Source organism: Meleagris gallopavo, chromosome 11 (assembly GCF_905368555.1).
Source record: "Meleagris gallopavo chromosome 11, MGAL_WU_HG_1.1, whole genome shotgun sequence".
NCBI lineage: Eukaryota > Metazoa > Chordata > Aves > Galliformes > Phasianidae > Meleagris > Meleagris gallopavo.
This window is the reverse complement of record NC_139414.1, coordinates 8,859,323-8,879,538: the sequence shown is the minus strand read 5'-3', so window position 1 is coordinate 8,879,538 and position 20,216 is coordinate 8,859,323. Positions and strand designations below refer to the sequence as shown.

The window sequence follows — 20,216 nt, the reverse complement described above, 5'->3', positions numbered from 1 at the left end:
CAACAAGCACAGCATACAGGCTCTTGTTCATCATTGACTAAAATGCATAGTTAATGGTGGTGACTAAGTTGAAAAAAAAAAAAAAAGCATTTTGTAGCTGAGAATTTGCTCTAATCGAAGTGTTATTGAGCTTGTACCTGTTTTTGTTTCCACAGAAACAAATTGGAGGTGTTACTTTAGGAGGTACCTGAAGTTTTTCTCCTTAAAATTAAGTAAGCTTAAGTTTTCACTTCCTAAATTCACATTTACAAGCACTGATAAAGTTGCAGTTTCTAAGCTAATTCCTACAGAAACAATGGACTCAAATGACTATTCTACGGCATCGCGTAAATATTCCACAAGATGTCACCAGGCTTGAAGAACGACAATAAAGGAAAACAAGTGGCACAAAACCAGAACAATGAAGTATTATTGTGAAGTATTATCTTTCTGTAGATCAAGAGAATCAATGAAATCTTAAGAGAAGATTTTAGAAAATAAGTTGGATGTGACACCTCAGCATCTCTTACTGAAGGGTTGAGCTTAAATTTACTTATCTTCATGTTCAGTGGAGATCTGCTATTAAAAGAGAACATTTCTTTGCAACCTTCATATTTCTTTATCTGTGGTCATTCAAGAAGATCGCTAAGCCGAGGAGACAGGACAACTTGACTGAATGTAGTCTTACTGTAGACTAGTACTGAATGCATAATGAAGATGAATTTTGCATCCTTGCTTAAAAATGATTTAAACTCTAGCTTTGCCAGAGCTATGTTAACTGACAATGAACTTTAATTAAAGCCAAGCAGAAACTTTGATGTGCCTATACATTTACGGAAGAAAAATCCACGTATATTGTGGATGTGGGCAACTTCAGTGCTTCAGCAATATCAGAATAAAACTGAGCTTGAATTTCACTAGCATTTGGAAGTCTGCTTTCAAGACAGCATTTCTGTAGTACACAAGAAAACCCCACAAGTTTTTTAAGAATGAGTTTATAAAAAACTAGAGCAAAATCTTTTGGAGTCAAAGAGATAGGAAAGCTACCCTGGCATTCCTATGCAAAAATTGCAGTTCTCCATTTGAGAGTTTTCGCCACAGATTTTAGCACATAACATTTTTATATGTTTATACGAAGTGTTTTTTTTTTTTTTTTAGTATAATGTGCCTTGAACATGAATATATATATGTATGTATCATTACATGATCCATCATTTAAATATTTAAACCTAGAGTTATTCATCTTGATAACAAGTAGATTCTCAAGCAGCAGTCTTCAGAAGACATCCTGGAGCAATGCCTTAAAGTCTTGTTCTTATACCATACACATTAAGGATGCACTGAAGTGAAGAAAAACTGATAGCTTAAAGTTATTGATTTGACAGACACACCATCCTTATGGGAAGTATAAAGTTGTAGTATAAGCATGTCAAATAAATAAAAGCATGTCAATAAAACTTATTACCTTGCCCTGCGCTGAAGATATTATCTAGATTAGCCAAAGCTGCATATTTGTCTGCTGACTGGAGACCTGGTTTATTCACTGCAGCTTTACTGGCTCCAGTTACTGTTGCATTGCTCTGAGAAGCATTGAAGGCTCCAAAATCAGCACTGGAGGATTTGGGGAAGTTATCAAAGTGAGCAAAGTTAGCATTCACTGATCCAGCACTTCCACCTGTAACAAAATAAGTTAAACATGATCGATGCTTTCTCCAGCTTTGAAGTGTTTCTAAATTTTCTGTGGTTATCTGATGTAACATGTTCCCACTATCCCATCCCACAGGTGAGACCCTTTACTCCTATCCTTCAAGTTTACACTAGATGAAAACAAAAACAGAACAACAACAGAAAAATACCACCCTCTATGTTTTTTTAGTCTGTAGCTCAGGGACAAAGTTTTAACAGTCACAACTATGTGCTGCCCATTAGCTGTTAAAGTAATTTCAGCAATAATATCTCACTAAAGAAATACATATTTGTATGAATCTTTAATATTCAAAAGAGAGAAGCTTCATTTTCTGTCACGTGTCTCTAATGAATAACCATTACTGGAATTTACTTAATGGTATGATGTATTTGATCATTTTAGATGTCAGCCACCATTCTAGGCAAAAACACCCAGTAGCCTAGAAGCCCAAGAGAAGAGTGATTCAATGCCAATGTTTAAAGAAAATTGTGGTTTTTTATTCTCATATTTTCAGACTACATTCAATCAAGGAGTTTGGGGCAGATAGTATATAAAACCAATTTCCTTTAAATCTAGTTCCCACTGAGATACCAAGAGATACACAAATCAATTTGAAAAAAAATCTGGCTTAGGTCCACACAGTTGAATGTGTTTAAATATGAAACCATGAGCTTCTATCTCCTCACTGTCCAGACTATTTTATCTATATAGGCAGGTCATGTACTTAAATGAAGTGTTCCATTAAGTGTATCACATTTTTTAACAATTGCGTGAGGATTCCACTCATACCACAAAACCAAAGCTTCCTAATAGTTTAATCAGTTAGGTTAAAACATATGCAACAGTAGAAATTATGATACTATACTACAATGGCATAAAATGAAGCAAGCCGAGTTCTCCACTGTGTGGAACTTACTGTGCACAGCCTGGAGAGGAAAAGCTGAAGTAAATTCACCAAAACTGCAGCTAGATGAAAGCGTTCTGAACGCTGGACAGCCAGAAATTGTGTGTGGGTTAAAGTTAACATAAGAAGGGAGAAAGAAAATTTGAAAAAAAGTTTAAAACGACACCACACTCAAAAGAAAAAAAAAGAAAAGAAAGTCAGTCAGCCAAAGATCTAGACAAACAGCAAGTGTAAGCTCAAGCAAAAGTTTTAAAGCATGATCAAACTAAAGAAAAGTAAAAAATAAATCTTAGCAACTGGCTCTACACCTGAAGCCAAACACACTAAGATGTGTGCAAGTTACACGTTTACATAGGCATATTTATTTCTGCAATGTGCTTTTCAGTCTGAAGCTCTTCACTTACAAGATAAACAGTCAATTCATGACCAAAAATAGTACACTTTACTCAGTTATTTCAGGTGTAGAGCTAACATATAGTGCCATAAAGATCAGACTTCTCAGCAATGTTGGAAAAAAAAGAAAATCAACAGCAAACAGAAAGAATTAATTTTGAGTTTCCCCAGAGCTTCAGATGGCTTGACTGCATTCAAGGTGGCAGGTGCAAGAAAAACTCAGCGTATCTTCCAACAAAAAGGTAAGGGATTATTTCAATTAAGCATTGATCAAAAGTGCTAGGAGTTCTACCTGTGTTTTGGGGCTGAAAAGAAGACTGACTTGCTGTGGGGAAACCTCCAAAATTACTCGAGCCACTAGACTGTCCAAATGCATCAAAGTTTGCAAAACCTGCATTTGCAGAGTTCTGCGCTGTAAATTGCAAAGGAACAAAACATGTTAATGGATATGGGAAACAAACACAAAAAACAGATGTATTAACTGAATTTATGGTCATGACAGCCACCAAGAGTTGTGTCCCATCTCCTAATTGATTTCACACCAGAAAAGTTATACATTATAGTCTACAAATAGAAAGTTTTGGAACAAGCTTTCATGAATTATTTTCATAGACCTATGCCTCCTCCTCACCGATGCTACTACTAAACTGCATGAGCTGATCAACTCAGAATGTTTGCAATTTTGATTGATCAGGGAAAAACAACTGAGAGTAAAGATGTTTACATGTCAAACCCAAATGTTAACTTTCAAAACAGAATGCGTGGACTAACTGAACCTTTCTTTGGGAATAAAAACAAAGTGTCTGAAACATACTGCCAATTTGAATTCCTACAATACAAAGTGCTTCTTTCCTGAAACCCTATGTCCTGGCTTCAGCTGGGAAGAGTCGTTTTTCTTCATAATGCTTGGTATGATGCAGTGTCCTGGCTTTAGGAAAAAAAACAGTATCGATAACACACTGATGTTTTAGTTGTTACTGAGCAGTGCTGCACAGAACCAAGGACATTTCAGTTTTCCAGTTTCTTGTACTGCCCCACCAGTGGGGGCCTGGAGAGAGCTAAGAGATGGAACCAGGGCATCTGGCCTAAACTGATTAAAGGGATATTCCATATCAGCTGGGATCACATGAAAAACATACAGAACTGAGGGCAGTTGGCCAGAGAGGCAGCCACTGCAAAGGGACTGGCTGGGCAACGGTTGGCAGGTAGTGAACAATGGTGTCTATGCATCAAGAAGATAGCATTCATGGACTGTAACAACAAAATAACATCCAAAGAGATTTCAAATAGATTTTCACAGTCTGTCCCTTCCTTTTTGTGGAATACTATAAAAGGAAATAAAAGGAAAAAAAATCCATTTAATTTCAAAAAGCTGAACATTCAAACATCAGTATACTCAAAAGGAACTAGGAGCCTAATTCCTGAACTCCATGTAAAGTCTTAAACATACAAAACAGAAATCTCTGCATTCTACTGTTTCTTCTTAAAACCAGTAGCTTTAAGAGGGATAAATTAAGAACTGCAACTCGCTCAAAAATGAAAGTGATGTTTTAAATATTGGTGCATCAATTGGATAAGGACTACTCAGACAGATGTTTAATTGACCAAATAGGATTCAATACATAAGCATCACTCCTAGAATTGTGACAATTCTCATTTTAACCTGTCACTTGGATAAATATCTTTGATATTTTTTCGGTGTAGTCTGAAGAACTACAATGTATTATATTACAGACTACTGAATTGTACTGGATCAACTGACAAAGAGCATAACTTGCAAGCAGGTCCAGTAGTTTTAAAGACTTCTGCAGAACATTCTGATGTTGATCTGCTCTATTTCATGAGGTAATGTTTAAATCTGTGCTGAAGTGGCACAAAGATAAAGACTGGGTAAGACCTGTAATTTCCTGTACCGGAATAATTTGTAAATCATGTTTTTAAGTTTTCAAATTGACCATAAGCTCTCTACCCAAAAGCCCCAGAACAACACTAAGTTCAGGAACCTGAGCAGACTGTAAATCAGCACAGACTCACAACTGCTATTGTTATTATAAATCAATAAAGCAGTATAAAAACTTGCTGGCTACACCTATCTCCAATCTGACATGGAAACACAAGCTACACCCACAGCTTAGTTTCTTCATGAGGTTTGCACTACCTAGTATGGAATAAAAGATAGGAAGTATTCAAAAAATCCTAACGTAAAGGAAACAACTACAAAATTGAAAAACAGTTCTCAAGAAGGCAGTAAGTGTGTCGTACTTTTTTCTAAATAAAGTCTCTTCTGTTGTTAGTGACAGAGGTATCCTGTGTCAAACCTATTTAAAAATCACTTGTGCAGACAATACTCTGGTCTATTAGTTTGTAGGTCAAAATGTTTAATCCTTTGTTAACACTCTTACCAGTATGGATGCTACAAAGAACAGTTTTTATAAAGAGATGGCTACCATCACCTTCAAAAACTCATTGTTTTGCAGAAACGATGGGTCTTAAATACAGGAAATTCATGTAAAGTGAGCACGTTTTCCTCTCAGCGTGAAACCGTATCCTGTGCCACATACATTAGAAAAATTTGGGAAAAAGAGGCCCATACCAGATGTGACATTTTCTGTACTACCTTTAAGCTTCACATTAGGCTTCACAAATCACAGCACAGTTCTTTACCATTTTCCTGTCAGTTGCTACACTTAATTGTGCTTCAATTGCAAAACCAGTAAATTACATTATTACTCAGATTTTGCATTCTAGAAATTAATTTACTTGAATCTGTTTGGGGTTCTAAAACTTTTCTGTAGGAGTCAAGGGAACAATCACAATGTAATAACTGAAACGGAAAACTAGTCATGACACCTGGACATTACTCAGAATTTTGATTTTTCAGCACTTACTTTGACAAGAAATTAACATAATCTTAATGCTATATTTATTCTAGAGCATTTATACTGGCTTTTTACCCATTCAAAAATGGACTAGAAGAGATACAGCAGAGTTTCACCTAGATTTGGAACACAGTACTGAAATATACCTAACACATGTGGCTTCTAGAATGTGGAAGTCCTGTACAAGGTACATGTGAATACAGATTAACTCGATACAAATTTGAAAAGAGTTGAGTGTCAACAGTAGAAATGTACAATATTGACCAGTCAGCACAAGTCTTCCCCACTTAAATACACCTTCAAAACAGTGATTAGCATGAAATCTTATGTTAAGGACTTCACAAAACACACTGCAACAGAATTTCCTACTCTTTATTACTGAATTCAACTAATTACACATCATTTTTTGAAAGTTAAATTTAAGCAAGTCTTGGATACTTTGCTTAATTCTTCAGGTGTATGACTGAAATCCCCCCCACTCACTCTTCCTCTCAGTTGTTAACAGTTTCAGGTTTCTGTGAATTATCTTTTTCTTGTTAGCTTAGCAGCATTAGTTTCTCTCAGGAAAAACTAGATGAAAAGCTCATTCAGGCCAGGCAAGCAAAGGTACTTTCCCACAATTACAAAGCAAGTTCACAACAACATACTTCAGTGACTGCAGAATCCACTTTTTATTTAGGATAGACTGCTATGACTCGAGTTATTTGGCTGAAAATACACCCTGAGGGCTCAATATATTTTACTGAAGACATTCTTAAAGAATAAGAGCCTACTTCACCCAGTGAAGACATGCTCAAGACTTGTTTACTCCCCCTGAAAGTAGAGAATACTACACATATAGGCTTTATTCAGTTTTCAAATAGAAACACAAGGTGGGGGTGGTGGGGGGGAAATCATTCCCTAAACTGAGGGTGCCTTTGTTTTTCCTGTAACAGATTGACAGATATTGTCAATGCATTTGATCTCCCCTTAGTCTTTTTATTTGCTTTCTTTCCATGACTGCTCTAATACTTTTCAAAAAGAAAATTAAAGGTCTAATATCAGCTTCTTTCTACATTCTGTTACTCATCATTTCACTCTCTCCTCCAAAGAATTTGAAGTTCTGTCAGTAGGCAGAAAATGTTCTAATCATACATATCATAGAAAATAGCTACAGCAACTCCCACTCCAAAAAAAAAAAACCCAACAGGATTACCAGTATTTGTCTTCTGCTTCCATAGAAAGATCTAAACATAATCAATAAAACACTCTCAAAGCACAGAAGTTTGATATACGTTGTGAAAAAGTGGAACCCAGAGTAATCAAAAATTAAAACTACATTTTATACATACAAAAAAGGGATAAGTTGCTCAGAATACTTACCTGTATGACTGTTAAAGTGTGCAAAATTAGCAAAATTTGCTGTCGCAGTTGACTGAGGAGCAGGAGCAGCAAAGATATCTGAGCCAAGGTCACTGAGAAGGTCAAATTGTTTCTTTTCTTGTTGCTGCTGTCCTTGAGACCGGCCTACAACAGGAGACTACAAACAACTTCCAAATTAGCTAAAACCAAACTGATGTTTTACCAAATTGGCTTTTACAAAATGCTAAAAAGAAAGTGGACAGACTAAGCTTATTTATTTAAGAAGTCATTTATTCTTGAAGTTCAAGGTGCTGCATACAGCAAAAACTTTCTCCTGCAGCAGAAGTAAGATGTTACTTTACATACTATGGCAGCTTTAAAGCTAACACTGCAGCAGACTTTTGGATTAAAGTATCACACAAGAAGAAATTAGCAGCTTAAAAACAGCAATGTCAAAATTATGCATTTCAAACTGTAAACATTGGTCAAATAAGCAATAAAACTTTATTTAACTTTTACAAGTTAAAAAAGTAGTTATTCACTGCATTCTGAAAAGGTTTTCAGAATTCAGCATGAGGAAAATACTGAGGAACATCATAGAAAGGCTGCAAGCTCCAAATTTCCACTGTGAGTTTGTAAGAGGTCTGCTGAAGAGCTGCCTGCACCCTAAAGGTAAAAAAACATTTTTTCAAAAGTCATCTTTTCTTTAACGTATGTACACAGTGTTGTTTGGCTTTATACAATAGATGCAGAGGCTTTCTAAACAACACTTGGTAAGACAGCCACACAATGCAGAGAAAGTAATAACATGCATGCTTCTCACATATGTGCTCTTAACCATGAAATTAATAATGAATGTCAGCCATTTTATTGTTTCTTAAAGAAAAAAACTTGAAATACAGTGCACTGGATTCAGCATATTGACATATTTAAGCAGAAAACAATTGTAATTAGACTTGCCAGTCACTCAAAAAAAAAAATCTGCGTTTTGAAAATAATCATGAAAAAAATCATTTTTATTTCTATAGAAACAACTTTAAATTTAGAACCTGATCTGTAAACACACCTATATGCTTCAACAAACCACATAAAAAAAGCTTAAATAGTTATAATATAAAAGCTACTACTGCAAAAATTCCTATGCCACCAAACAAGAAAGAAATATACTACCGAACAGTTCTGTCCTTTTGTTACTCACCTGGCTAGGTGTGCCCTTGTTTAAGTGCAGTGCAGGTGCAGCTTCTCCCAAGAGAGATTTGAGGGGCTTCACCTCAGGTGTGCTGCTTGTACTACTAGCAGAAGACCCCGATATGGATGCATGGACTGATGCCACCACCTTTGCTTGCTCTGGAGGAACATACCTACATCCAAAGGAGCAATTGGTTTTCTAAGTTTAACATGAAAAGTTCTGTCAAACATCCACAAGAGTCAGGTGTGAAAACTGGTAGATCTCAGCTTTGCTGTTCTAACCACTGACCGAACAACCAACCATCAGTAGTTTGCAAAATGCCTATGAGTTAAATGCCAGAATTTTTTTAATGAACTAGAATGCCAAGTCACTCATTTTTAAACTTATTTTGTTTGGAATACAAACCACCCACACCTTCTACCTCTTAAGAAAAGCCTGCATGACTCCTACTTTACATGGCTGTTGAAATAGAAATGGCTTAAGATAACGTCATCAATATGAACTACACACTAAGAAAGTTCTTTAAATACTTTTTTTCCCCCCTCTTCTGCTTTCCTTAGGATCACGAATAAAAGTTCAATAAAGCATTTTACCTTATAGTTGTGCAATCTAGTCTAAAGAGCACACAAAAGGGAAACCACACTCAAGAATAACAGTCAATATTTACTTCTTGTCAGAAGCAAACATTGTAAATTGCAAAGCAATCTTACCATCTTTTCTTCTCATATTTTTCCTGTAGAAACTCCTTTACTTTCTGTGGATCCCTGAAGTCTGGAATTGCTGATGATCTATCATCAAATAGGCCTAGCCAAATCTGTTTGCACACCTTAGATTAAAAATAAAGATGACTGGTTAATAATAGAAAATATCTTAGTTCAAAACCTATTGAAGTTTGATTGCTAATGCAGTCAAAGCATTAGAAAGTGTGTGGCTGCACAGTTTTTGTTCCAGATCAAGCTTCTGGTGCAGCACGTACTGGTCTAAATACTTGAAATCAAAAGACCATCTGTCTCTGCAGGGTAAGTGAATCCTAACATCCAATTTCACTAGAAAACATTGCTTTTGCAAAGTATTTGCAATATATTTTCATAAAGAGACAAAGCATCTGAATGCTACTTATGATGAACTTTAGCCCTTCTGTTTCACTTATTTCTACACACAGGGATTACTTGTACTTCAGTTTAAACTGCTTCAACAGATTCCATGTTACACCATGAAGTCCTAGACAGAAACTTTAAAATATTCCAATCCTACTATTTAAGATACTGCTTGGATACAGGATTTTTATTTCATTTTATTTCTAAACAGTCTTTCTTACCTTTCTCTAAACTTTAGATATCATTTTGGTATCAAATATTTTTAAGTGACCATCTATGAGAGAAGAGGGAAAAAGAACTACTCTTTTTTTGATTTCATTTTTTTATTGCAGTTGTGAGTTAGAAAGAGTCAAACCAACTGCAAAATATGCTTCAGCTTGAATTCCAGACCAAAAGGAGAGGAAAGGTGACTGTTCTTCAAAGCAAAAGACACAGAAGTTTTCGTACTGTTAGGATCAGCACTTACAAATACTCTATAGGTAACCTGAACATACATCTGAACAGCATACCAGACATTAGCTAGCCCCTAGAAACAGACACTTTTAGATGAGATTTCTTCCAGAGAAGCAGAGTCAAAAAACTTATGATGCACACCTTTCCTCCCACACCATTTCCGAAATCATTCTGGCCATCCCTCTTCTAAACTGCTCCCTTCCATCCCTTCAATAGTATCAGGCCTTCAGCATCATCTCCAATGACCTTCAGAGGAAGCACGTATACTCTAACAAGTGTAGGAGCTGCACAGACTGACTGCCTTGAAAGCTGGCAAATTAAGGTAGCAGCTGTGCTACTTTCACTACATCACTTTCTCAATACAGGCACTAACTCTGGTGGGGGGGAGAGGTGGTGAGAGGGTGCAAATTTTTTAGCCACTTCACCCAAATTGGAGCAACTTATCTTTGGAAACAGTGGCCATCAAATTCGATCAGTCATTTCAAAGATTTATCTGGACTAGACAGACAGCATAAGTACATATTTCACATTTGACATCTTGATTTCATTCTGCTTGATTAAATCTAATACTCCATCGTTTACTGGATAGGGGCAAGCAATGGGAAACATTTAAGATTCAAAGGACAGCTAAGTTAATGATTCGAATAGTCATCTAAAAATAACATTAGTAGCCTCTATTTCAAAATAAGTTCATCAGTTATATAGCACTCATTTAGCAACTATATCCCACCAAAGAATTAAGTTTAACATACTGTTCAGACTTTGCAAAGAAACAGTCATCATTTGCAATCTGGTAATAGATGAAATGAACCAAAGGTAACCATGTAATACTTCATCATATGAATAGGTTACAAATTACAGACTTGGTTAAACTCAAAAGCCTGCCCTAAAATAACAGGTAGGAGTACAAAGCACTATTTTACACAGTAAAATCTTTCAGTCCATCTAAGCATTAATTCTACTGACAAAGTACACAAACAGAAAACATTTACAGGTGTAGCTTTAGAAATCTGTAGAGGATGCTCTGATGTGGGCAAGCAGTAGCATTTTCACATGTACATTTCTAAGTACAACTGCACCAACTAGCAGCCAGCTGACTGCTAGCAGCAGAAAAATCCTGTTTCTGGAAAGATACATCAGGAATTGGTGTACTGGAACTCGCGCAGTTGCTGTCCCCTACTCCCTTCCTCAGTCCCAGTTTCAACATTTCAAGGAACATCCAGAAGCACAGATGGAAGGAAAGAGCTGTACCTAATTTTGGACAAGCCCCGACTTTATCCTGTGACTCGTAGAAAGGGCTGTACACTGATCAGTGTGCATCCAGCCTAAAATAAGATCATGAGCAAAAGAGGAGGTGTTGCTCCCTACTCATTTCAGGTCACTGAATTCTTCCCATTTCTTCTACTACACCAAGATCAGATCCAAGAAACTCATCATAATTGCCATGCCACTGGTAGCATGGAAACTGACTGTGAGATCAACTCAAATTCAAATCACGGGTTTTTTTTTGTTGTTTGTTTTCATTTTTAAAATTCCTCCTTCAATCTTCTGCCTCATCTTCACCCTGAAGTGCCTAAGCATACAGAGGGTGGGAAGAATACATCAACAACAAAGATTAACTCTGCCTCAACTACCCCCTGAGCAATACTGGCTATTTCTAGGAGAAAGAGAGATCCTTTACAACTTGAGGTCATTACCAGCTACACAGCCAGAGGAGGCAACAGTTGTGTGTACACAAATAGCTGTAGGACTATAGAAGGAGGACTGTACTGTCCAAACACACTGCTGGTTTAAAATACTTGATGCGAGCTTCTTGAGGGAGTTGGTTCTTGCACGTTGAACCTTCAAGATTCCAAAAACATTTCCTGGAGCAACTAATTTCTTCTAAACACTTTAACACCAAAGCAGTAACTGAATATGCCTTAAGTCATTCTAACAACTAATTAAACCTGCCGGGCACCCTTTATTGGCTCTCTGTCACTGGAAGCAGGGAGAAGAGTATTTCTAATACCTGTGTGAGAGGGGAATACCACAACACATAGCACCCAAGCAGAAAAACCTACATTTAGTCTCACGTGTTTCAGCAAGCAGTGCCCATTTATTCAACAGCTTTCACTAATATTTCTACTACCGTCAAACTTTCACACACCTTAGTTTCTTTACATAAAGAATTTGTAGAGAGTAAACATAATGGTCTGGAAATCTTAAATACAAATGATTCTTTTTAGAAAGCCTTTTTTTTTTTTTTTTAAATAAAGCTCTACTATCACATGATAAACTAATAAAAGACACAGTTATGTCTATTTCTGTATGAAGTACCACCCAACGCTTTGAACATCAGCAGCCATTGGGAGCGAGCACTGAGGGCACAATAAAAGGCCTCTTGTCTTTGCTTGCTTGCTAGTGACCTGTATGCTCTCTCTAGCTATACTTTTGTTACTATCATCTGACTTGACCGCGATCCACAATAACGCATTGATTATGCTTCAAACAAGCTGTAACAGAACATGGTCAGCTATCTGCAAAAAAAAAAAAAAAAAAAAAAGCAGAAAGCTGCACAGAATTGTTATAATTTCCAAGTTTGATTTCATCCTACAAGGAAATATTAATTTTAGTCAGAGACAGAACTGATTAATGTTGTAATTTGAAATAGTCACCTTTCTATCATATTAAGCTAAGAAGTCACTAATACAATAGCCGGTGCAGTGCAGTTTTATTGACCAGATTACATTATTTCAAAGCTATTTAAATATATACAGTCTCATAGGAAAGCTCAAGGAAGTGTGCTTTTTTTTTTTTTAATTAATGTCACATTATTTGAAGTTTAGTTATGGTGGGGTATTCAGCACTTACATTTAGGGTACCCTAGTGACTCCCCACTTACCAGTTTTTTAAATCTCTATGTGAATTTGACGCATAGATACTACTTGAGATACTACAAGATTAATCATTAAAAAAAGCAGAAAATCAGATCAGCAACTGCACTTGAGAACACTTCAATATGAGCTCCAGTTCTATGATCCGTCTGGCCCGAGTTGCCTCAAGACACCTGGACAAATTAGCACACAATCACTCACGGCAGGTGCTGACTTGGGCCCAGGCATTACCTCCAGAACATGGAAAGAAAAAAAAAAAAGAATAGGTGCAAAAAGATGGTAGAGGGCACATAAAGCTTCTCAAAAACATGCTTTACGGATTTAGATGTTCTGTTAAAGATTTTGAATATTAACTTACTATAAGAAAACAGAGAATATTAAAAAAACAAATTATTTTTATGCTTTGGGGTATCAAACCCGAATTCCTTGAAGAGCATGTATTTTTTTAAATAAACACTTAACTACCTCATATGTGAATCGGCGTTGAAGGGCCAAATAGGAAAATGCTACTGCCCGAGTTTCAAGACACATCTTAAGCTCTACTCTCACAGAATTACCTCCTCTTCTCTTTCTTAGACTGTAGTATATGAAGTAACCAAATCCATCATAAAGTTGCAACTTCTCTATTAAGGTAGACCTGAAATGCTAAGGCTTTCTGAAATCCTTCTACTTAATTTTCTTGAGCTAGCCCTGGTTCAGCCATTTAACAGTAATATTGTTCTTTTTACAACAGCAGCACAAATTAAAGTTTCTGCTCAAAAGCTCTGCGCATCCACTAAAAGCCATGCTATACTCCTCCTTTTGATAACCAAAGCTCTATTAAACAAAATGCTCTTCTTAGATGAGAAGAGCCTGGCAAGTCAGAGCCAAGAATAAACATTCAAGTTACATGGGAGCCCCTAGAAACAGTGGAACATATCCAACAATCCATAATCATTGTCCACTGTCCCTGAAAAGTATAATTAGTTCATGTCCTACTGGGTCACCAATGCAGCAAGAAAAAAAGACATGCTGAAGTCACAATGAGTAAGTGCATGCAGAATGTGAAAGTCCAGTTTGTTTAAAGGTTGACAGATGGAAGACTTGGAAGTTTTGCTTGCCTCTACTACTTCTCAGTGAATATCATAGGAGCTGCAAAATAACAAGATAAAGCAAAGTTGAGCAAACCTTGTTAAGTGACAATAATTAGAAGAAACCGAGACTCAGAATAGCTATCCTAGTGGGATTTTAAAGTTCGTAAGGACACTTACAACTGGTTTGGGAAGAACAGCATCTGTTCTCTGCCAACAAGCTCCAGACCTGTAAGGGATGTCATTAGACATTTGGCAACTAGATACTGGGAAGTGCAGAATTAGATCAGCAAGTACAGCATGCAGCAATAAGGAAAAGAGAATCACAACCAGCTTCAACCTACTCACCCTGACCTAGATAAAAACCCTGGAGGTAGAAAGGCAGAAACTGCAAGTTGACATAACTTATCACAAAAAAGGAAAAACTGGGCCAGGTGCAAATACAGTATGGTCCCTTCCAACTCCAAGGATTCTACAATTTACCTTTATATCGTTGGTTTCTCTGAGTCCATACTCAACAATTATTCTATTTGAGGGATAAACTCTTTCCTAGAATAAATGCATCTACCCACCTTCTTTCCTATACACCTTTTATAGTCCTACAGTTTGAGGGACTGCCTTTGTTTTCAGCTTTGGCACAGCAGACTAACGATACTACTCACTGTGTATTTGGTACTTCACAAAACCAAGTTGACCAGAAAGGCTTCTGGTTTAAAACCAAGCCTCCCTGTTTATTTCTTACTTTTAGGAGTTCCAGACAGGGCTCAAAGGAGTACCAATTTATCTGTTTCTAGGTTTGGATAGTTGCATTTGGTGGTGATGGGAGGATAACTATAGATTCTTGTGGTGGAGAGGGAAAGACACACTAAAAACTGCTCACAGAGAAGACAGCTGTATCCACTCGATTCTGCAGAAAGCCTGAGAATTTGAGAGTTCAGCTACTTCTGTTTTAGTGCTATGTATTTCAACCACCAAACATTTCACCATGTCATAACTATTTCACTGATATAGATCTCCTGTGTGTGTGGGAAGGCAGATATGGGAGAAACAAAGGCCTTCTGCTTACACAACACATTGAGCCACCACACTTAAATTCCTGTTAGCCTAGCTAGTTAGGAATCATACAGATTCAGTTAGGCCCTGCTATGCAGTAAAAGGCAGCATGGCAAGGATAAATTATAGTAAGAGACGTGCTTCTGCTGGGAGAAGCTATACTTTAAGTAGAAAATACACACTATTAGACATACAGCAACAGAGCACTTCTTGTTTAGACCCAGACAACCCACTGCATGGGAAGATTACCTGTGTCAGACTTGTTTAAAAAGCTCTGATGAGATATTACCTTTCAGCAGTCTGGTAAACACAAAATTAGATTTTTTCCCTCCCCCCAACAAAATATCCCATTGTACACCAAATGTAATGCTGACAGTGCAAATAACTACAGATTACTGTACACCAGAACTATGTTCCAAAACATAACACTCACCACAGGAAGAGAGATTTGGAAACAGTTCCCTTATGTAAGCAAGTTATAGCTTTGTTTAGTAGTTCAGCATTTCTAATGTCAATATTATTCATTAATCTCTGTAGGTTAAAGGAATTTTATACTGTCAGTACACAGATTTCAAAGACAGTTTGGGTCCAAAAGCTACAGCTGCTTTCATCAGCACAGTCCATGCTAGCAAATCCTGCTAACAAAGACATTGTTCCACATGCAATCAGCTCATCCATCTCTATATCGTATTAACAGAACCAGGAATATACCACAAGGACACCTGACTGCACAGCTCACGCTTTCAGGACTCATCAGGGCCAGCTTATTACTATTTTTTCCACTCCAGGTTTCTCAGCTACTTTTCACAGTCAAGAAAATTCTAGGGCAGCATTTTGTTCAGCCCAAAGACTAGTTTTGAACCAGGCCCATACTGCTACCAGTTCTGGAGTTCCAGATCCTCCTGGAATCTACAGAGCAGGAAACAGGTAACAAACACTTGTACCGTATCAGCTACTATGAAGTAAATTAGCTCTACCCCAATCTAAACCGGGGTAGCAGGTACCATTCAGTAAGGGTCACAGAAAAGTATATTTAAGCACTGTTAAACTACTTTCAGGCAGCCGAGCACACCTGCACAACATTCTGCTCAGTAACTCAGGTGAGCATCTATCCCAGAGCAAAACAGTTTTTCCAAATACAAGAACAAAGTCATTTGCCACCATTACTAGTTTAGAATAAGCTATTGAGAAAAATTAAAGTATCTGGCAGATGTCAAAAACATAGAAAAATTAACTATTAGTTAATAGGCATAAGAGCCTTGCCTCATATTACTATTTTTCATATATGGTAGGAAGCTGCTGTACTGATATTCACAACTGCAGTGGTAATGAGATGAGTACCACATCTGTATACCACAAGCAGCAAGTTCACTTTCCACTAACACTGCATTACTGAATCAGAGGTCTAATAAACATCAGCTCTCTTTGAATGCTCATAACAAAGCGAGTCTCCACACCACACACTCCTTAGCATACCTACCATCAGGTATTAAAATACCTTATATACTGCTCTTCATGAAAAGGAGAAAAAAATCCTACCCAGACAAACAGAATTGCCTTCATCCTTCAAAATGACTTCAGAAGACACATGAGGAATATCAGCTTGAAGACACCTCCATTCTTGCCATAGAAGTGAGCTAACTGCAATGTTAGTAAAATCAGAGTCTGGGTATCTACCTACAGATGAATAAACAACACGAAAATATACATCTCTCCAAGTACAGCAAGAAGGTTTGGATTTGAACACAAAGTAGTAAAAACTCAGCCAAAAGTTAACTTCACTAGGAAGATTTTCAATGAATATACGGGGAAGGAAGTAGTATCTCATTTTAAAATAAGCTGCTCTGAATAGTCTCTTCTAAATGCAGTCTCTTTAAAGAAGCTTTCTAGTAAGCACAGGTTTAACCATCTGTGTCACAGAAGACAGTAATTTGTGACAACTGGGGAAAAGTTATTATTTCAGGAACTAAGAAAACTTTACCCTTTGTTTTTAAGGGAACATCAACTTCACACAAAACATTGACTCACTGACTTTATAAACAACTCCCTGAAGGACAGTGGAAAACTACTTCCTCCAAGAACAACTCACCACCTTAATAATGACTTTATCTCAGTGAAGGTTTGTTTAATGTGATTCTTGCTATTTTTCTTTCAACAGAGAACAAATTCCCTATGCTACACTATGATCTATTAATCCAGAAGTAGAAAAGTTTACTATAGAGGCCCTGGCTATACAAAAGTATTTTACACACCGTAGAAAAGTAGACATTAAAAACACTAAAACTTGGAATAAAAACTTTATTTTTCTTCCAATTGCAGAACTAAAAAGCTCAGTGCTGCCAACATCCCAAACATGTAGTGACTGTACTTTGTTTCATACTGGTCTCTAAAACTTTGGACAGTTCCATGTCTGACGAAGTTCAGATCAGAAAGTTTCATTCCTTAACATCAGTGCAGATGTCTATGTATACAAACACATTAGACCAAAAAGAGGGTTTTTTGTCAAGTGAAATGAATTTAATCTACCTAATACTTACCTAAGGTCAATATTAATACAAGAAAGTTCCTACTTAACTACTGTAACTTACTGTAACAACATACAGCATGAGGAAGTGAAAGCATGCTTATTTGGCTTTAAACTTCTAACGGTGCTTAAAGCAGTAACACTTCAGCAAGCAATCTTAACTACAACAATGGAGGCACATCTTATTTATCAGGTAGCCCAGTTAAATCATTACAATGTTTTTGTTAATGAGAGCAATAAATAATACAACAAAGACATGTGCTTCTTGAAACAGTATGTCATTGCAAATATCTCAAGTATATTTACATTGACAGTAAAATATGAATAAAATAAATCATAATTGCAGGGTAGTCAGTTCTATAATGAGAAGGAACTACTACGCTGATCAACTATGTGAGGACAACTTCAGGTTTTAAATAAGTGAAAAAAGTCATCACATTCTCTAGCCACAGTAGATTCCAAAAAAAACTGAAAAAAAAGCAAATGCAGATGTGTGTACATACATAAGCTGCTCTGAAAGTAATGCCTCCTATTTATTTCCATGGAACCTATAACAGATACAAACTGCACAATAACTATTTGATAGAGCAAATTCTCAGCTACAAAACACTGTTTTTCAGCACAGTCACCACCAGGAGCCATACATTTTCACCAGTAAGGAACAAGAGACCACACATCACACTCATAAAAGTCTGCACTAGCAGAGGTGCCCCACTGCTGAAACACACCACCCACCATTGTTGGGTCTCATTCATCACGTGTCGATGAATGCCAGTGGGTACCATTTCCTCCTCATAGAGCAGTTCAGTTCCACACCTTTGTTTCATACACACTTCCATTGTCCAACACCATTCTGTCAGACATCCCTCTGCTGCTATCTGTCACATGGCAACAAAATGTAATGGAATATTGGCAGGAAGATTCAGCCTCTACTGCCATACCACCAACATCCACCTCTGACATCATGGGCCAACATAATAAGATAGACAGCATTACTTTTGGAGCAGCCCTCAAGTATATACACACACAAATACATACATGGATGAAAACTTTAGACCTGTGCATACATATACATATATACTCACATGTTTTCCTTTATACTTGGAAAATGTAAACTCTAACTTTGCTTTACAATCTAATCTTACGGAAAGAGACTCCTATATACTTTACTTAAACCCACAAAAGATTCTTTATTACTCTCCTTATGCAAAAAGCCAACAACGTCCTATAATATTTACATTGTTAAACAGCTTTACCAAGCCACAGCAATTTCAAAAAGCTATTCAAAAGATATTGAGAAAGTGTTGTACTGTCAGGTAGAGTTTAGACCCCATTCCAGCTTTGTCTAGAGCAATCACACACTGAACAACTAACAGTCATTTCAACAAGTAACGCTTATTTCTTAGGACAGGAAAAGAAATCGCTACTTGTATTTTCATTCTTAAAGCTGACAGTTATGAATGAGGCTAAGTTCATAAAAGTTAAGTGTCAGCATTTTAACTAAAGATGAGCTTTACACCCACAGAGCTTCACGAGAATACGTTAGTACAATATTGCACAGACTACAATCAATAACTCTTCTGAAACAAAATACAGATCCTATCAAAGTGAAACAGAATTCTTCCATATTTGGATTAGAATTTGCCTCCAACTTCTTAATGTTACAGCACAATATTGAAATGCAAACTTCACCCCCAAATTGAGGACAGCAATAATGGAATCTAGGAGTTACATTCTACACAGGTCCCCATAAGATGCAATCCAATGTCTATACCAGATTTCATTTTCATTTATTAAAAAAATAAAACAAAGACAGTACACTAGAACTTCATTTCTTCAAAGCTGACATAAGTCACTCTAAACATACAGAATTATCTAATCCTTAGAGGAAATACTTTCTCCTTTTCCTTCCTCTCTTCAAGGACCTTCAAAATACCACTATATTTTCATTGAAGGCTACTGAAACTACTGTAAGGCTTCCTAGCACCTACCCCATAGAAATACATCTACAAGCAATTCATTCAAGTTTGTCATGGTTGATTCTTTCAGGAGATGCTGCTGCAGTCAGCCTAACGGACTGGACATGCAGAGTTTAAATAAATGCATAGTGCCTTACCTGAAGGAAAACCTGTCTCTTAAGATCCGACCATGTGAACCTAGGCTGGTTATGCTGGGTATTAACACAACATTCTGATCATCAGCTACTGAAGTGAAACGAGCTCCTTAGGAGTATCACTTCAAATGATCTTAGCTTCAAGACTCCTGACTACTTGTTACTTAAAAAAACCTCAAGTTTTGCTTAGCTACTATTTCAAAGCTAAATATTAGAAGTGCTTATCACTTGGTATTCTGTAATTAATACTTACTTCATTTCCATGTTTCTGCAGAAACTCTATTTCCTGTTGTGTGAAAGTTGTCATTGAAATTGACTTCACTCTGTGGGGTGGATTCAAGCCCCGCCTAAAAGAAGAAGCAAGAAGTATTTTGTCAGTATTCAGGAAATTTGTCATCACACAATCACTTTTAACATTACAAACTGAAGTCTACTCATCTCAAAACTGCATTTAGAGTGCAAAGTCAAATAAATGAATTTTAGAGGAGACCAAAGTTGCACACGCCAACTGTTCCTTCCTACACAAACTTATGAGGACAATTAAACCTCTTTTGAAACCTTTATCTGTTTCCACAAACTTGTTCATCTTTTCCTTTACATCTCTCAATCTTAGGTCCCTCCATCATCATGTTCTTGCCCTCCCAATCCTCTTTCACTT

General features: G+C 36.8%; 1 protein-coding gene across 5 annotated transcripts in view; it reads right to left on the bottom strand.

Annotated features, from left to right (window-relative positions):
- The window catches only part of AGFG1 (ArfGAP with FG repeats 1), a 37,014-nt gene that overhangs the window by 8,529 nt on the left and 8,269 nt on the right, over window positions 1-20,216 (bottom strand). For 3 of the 5 annotated variants that reach the window (XM_085233366.1, XM_085233365.1, XM_019618950.3), the window contains exons 2-8: window positions 19,812-19,905; window positions 9,083-9,198; window positions 8,382-8,544; window positions 7,205-7,361; window positions 3,256-3,375; window positions 2,583-2,654; window positions 1,445-1,654 (exon numbers count right to left, since the gene is read on the bottom strand). In XM_085233366.1, coding sequence (XP_085089492.1) covers window positions 1,445-1,654; window positions 2,583-2,654; window positions 3,256-3,375; window positions 7,205-7,361; window positions 8,382-8,544; window positions 9,083-9,198; window positions 19,812-19,905 — 932 coding nt within the window. The remainder of the gene's footprint in view (window positions 1-1,444; window positions 1,655-2,582; window positions 2,655-3,255; window positions 3,376-7,204; window positions 7,362-8,381; window positions 8,545-9,082; window positions 9,199-19,811; window positions 19,906-20,216) is intronic. The other 2 variants (XM_085233367.1, XM_085233368.1) reach the window with 2 other exon arrangements.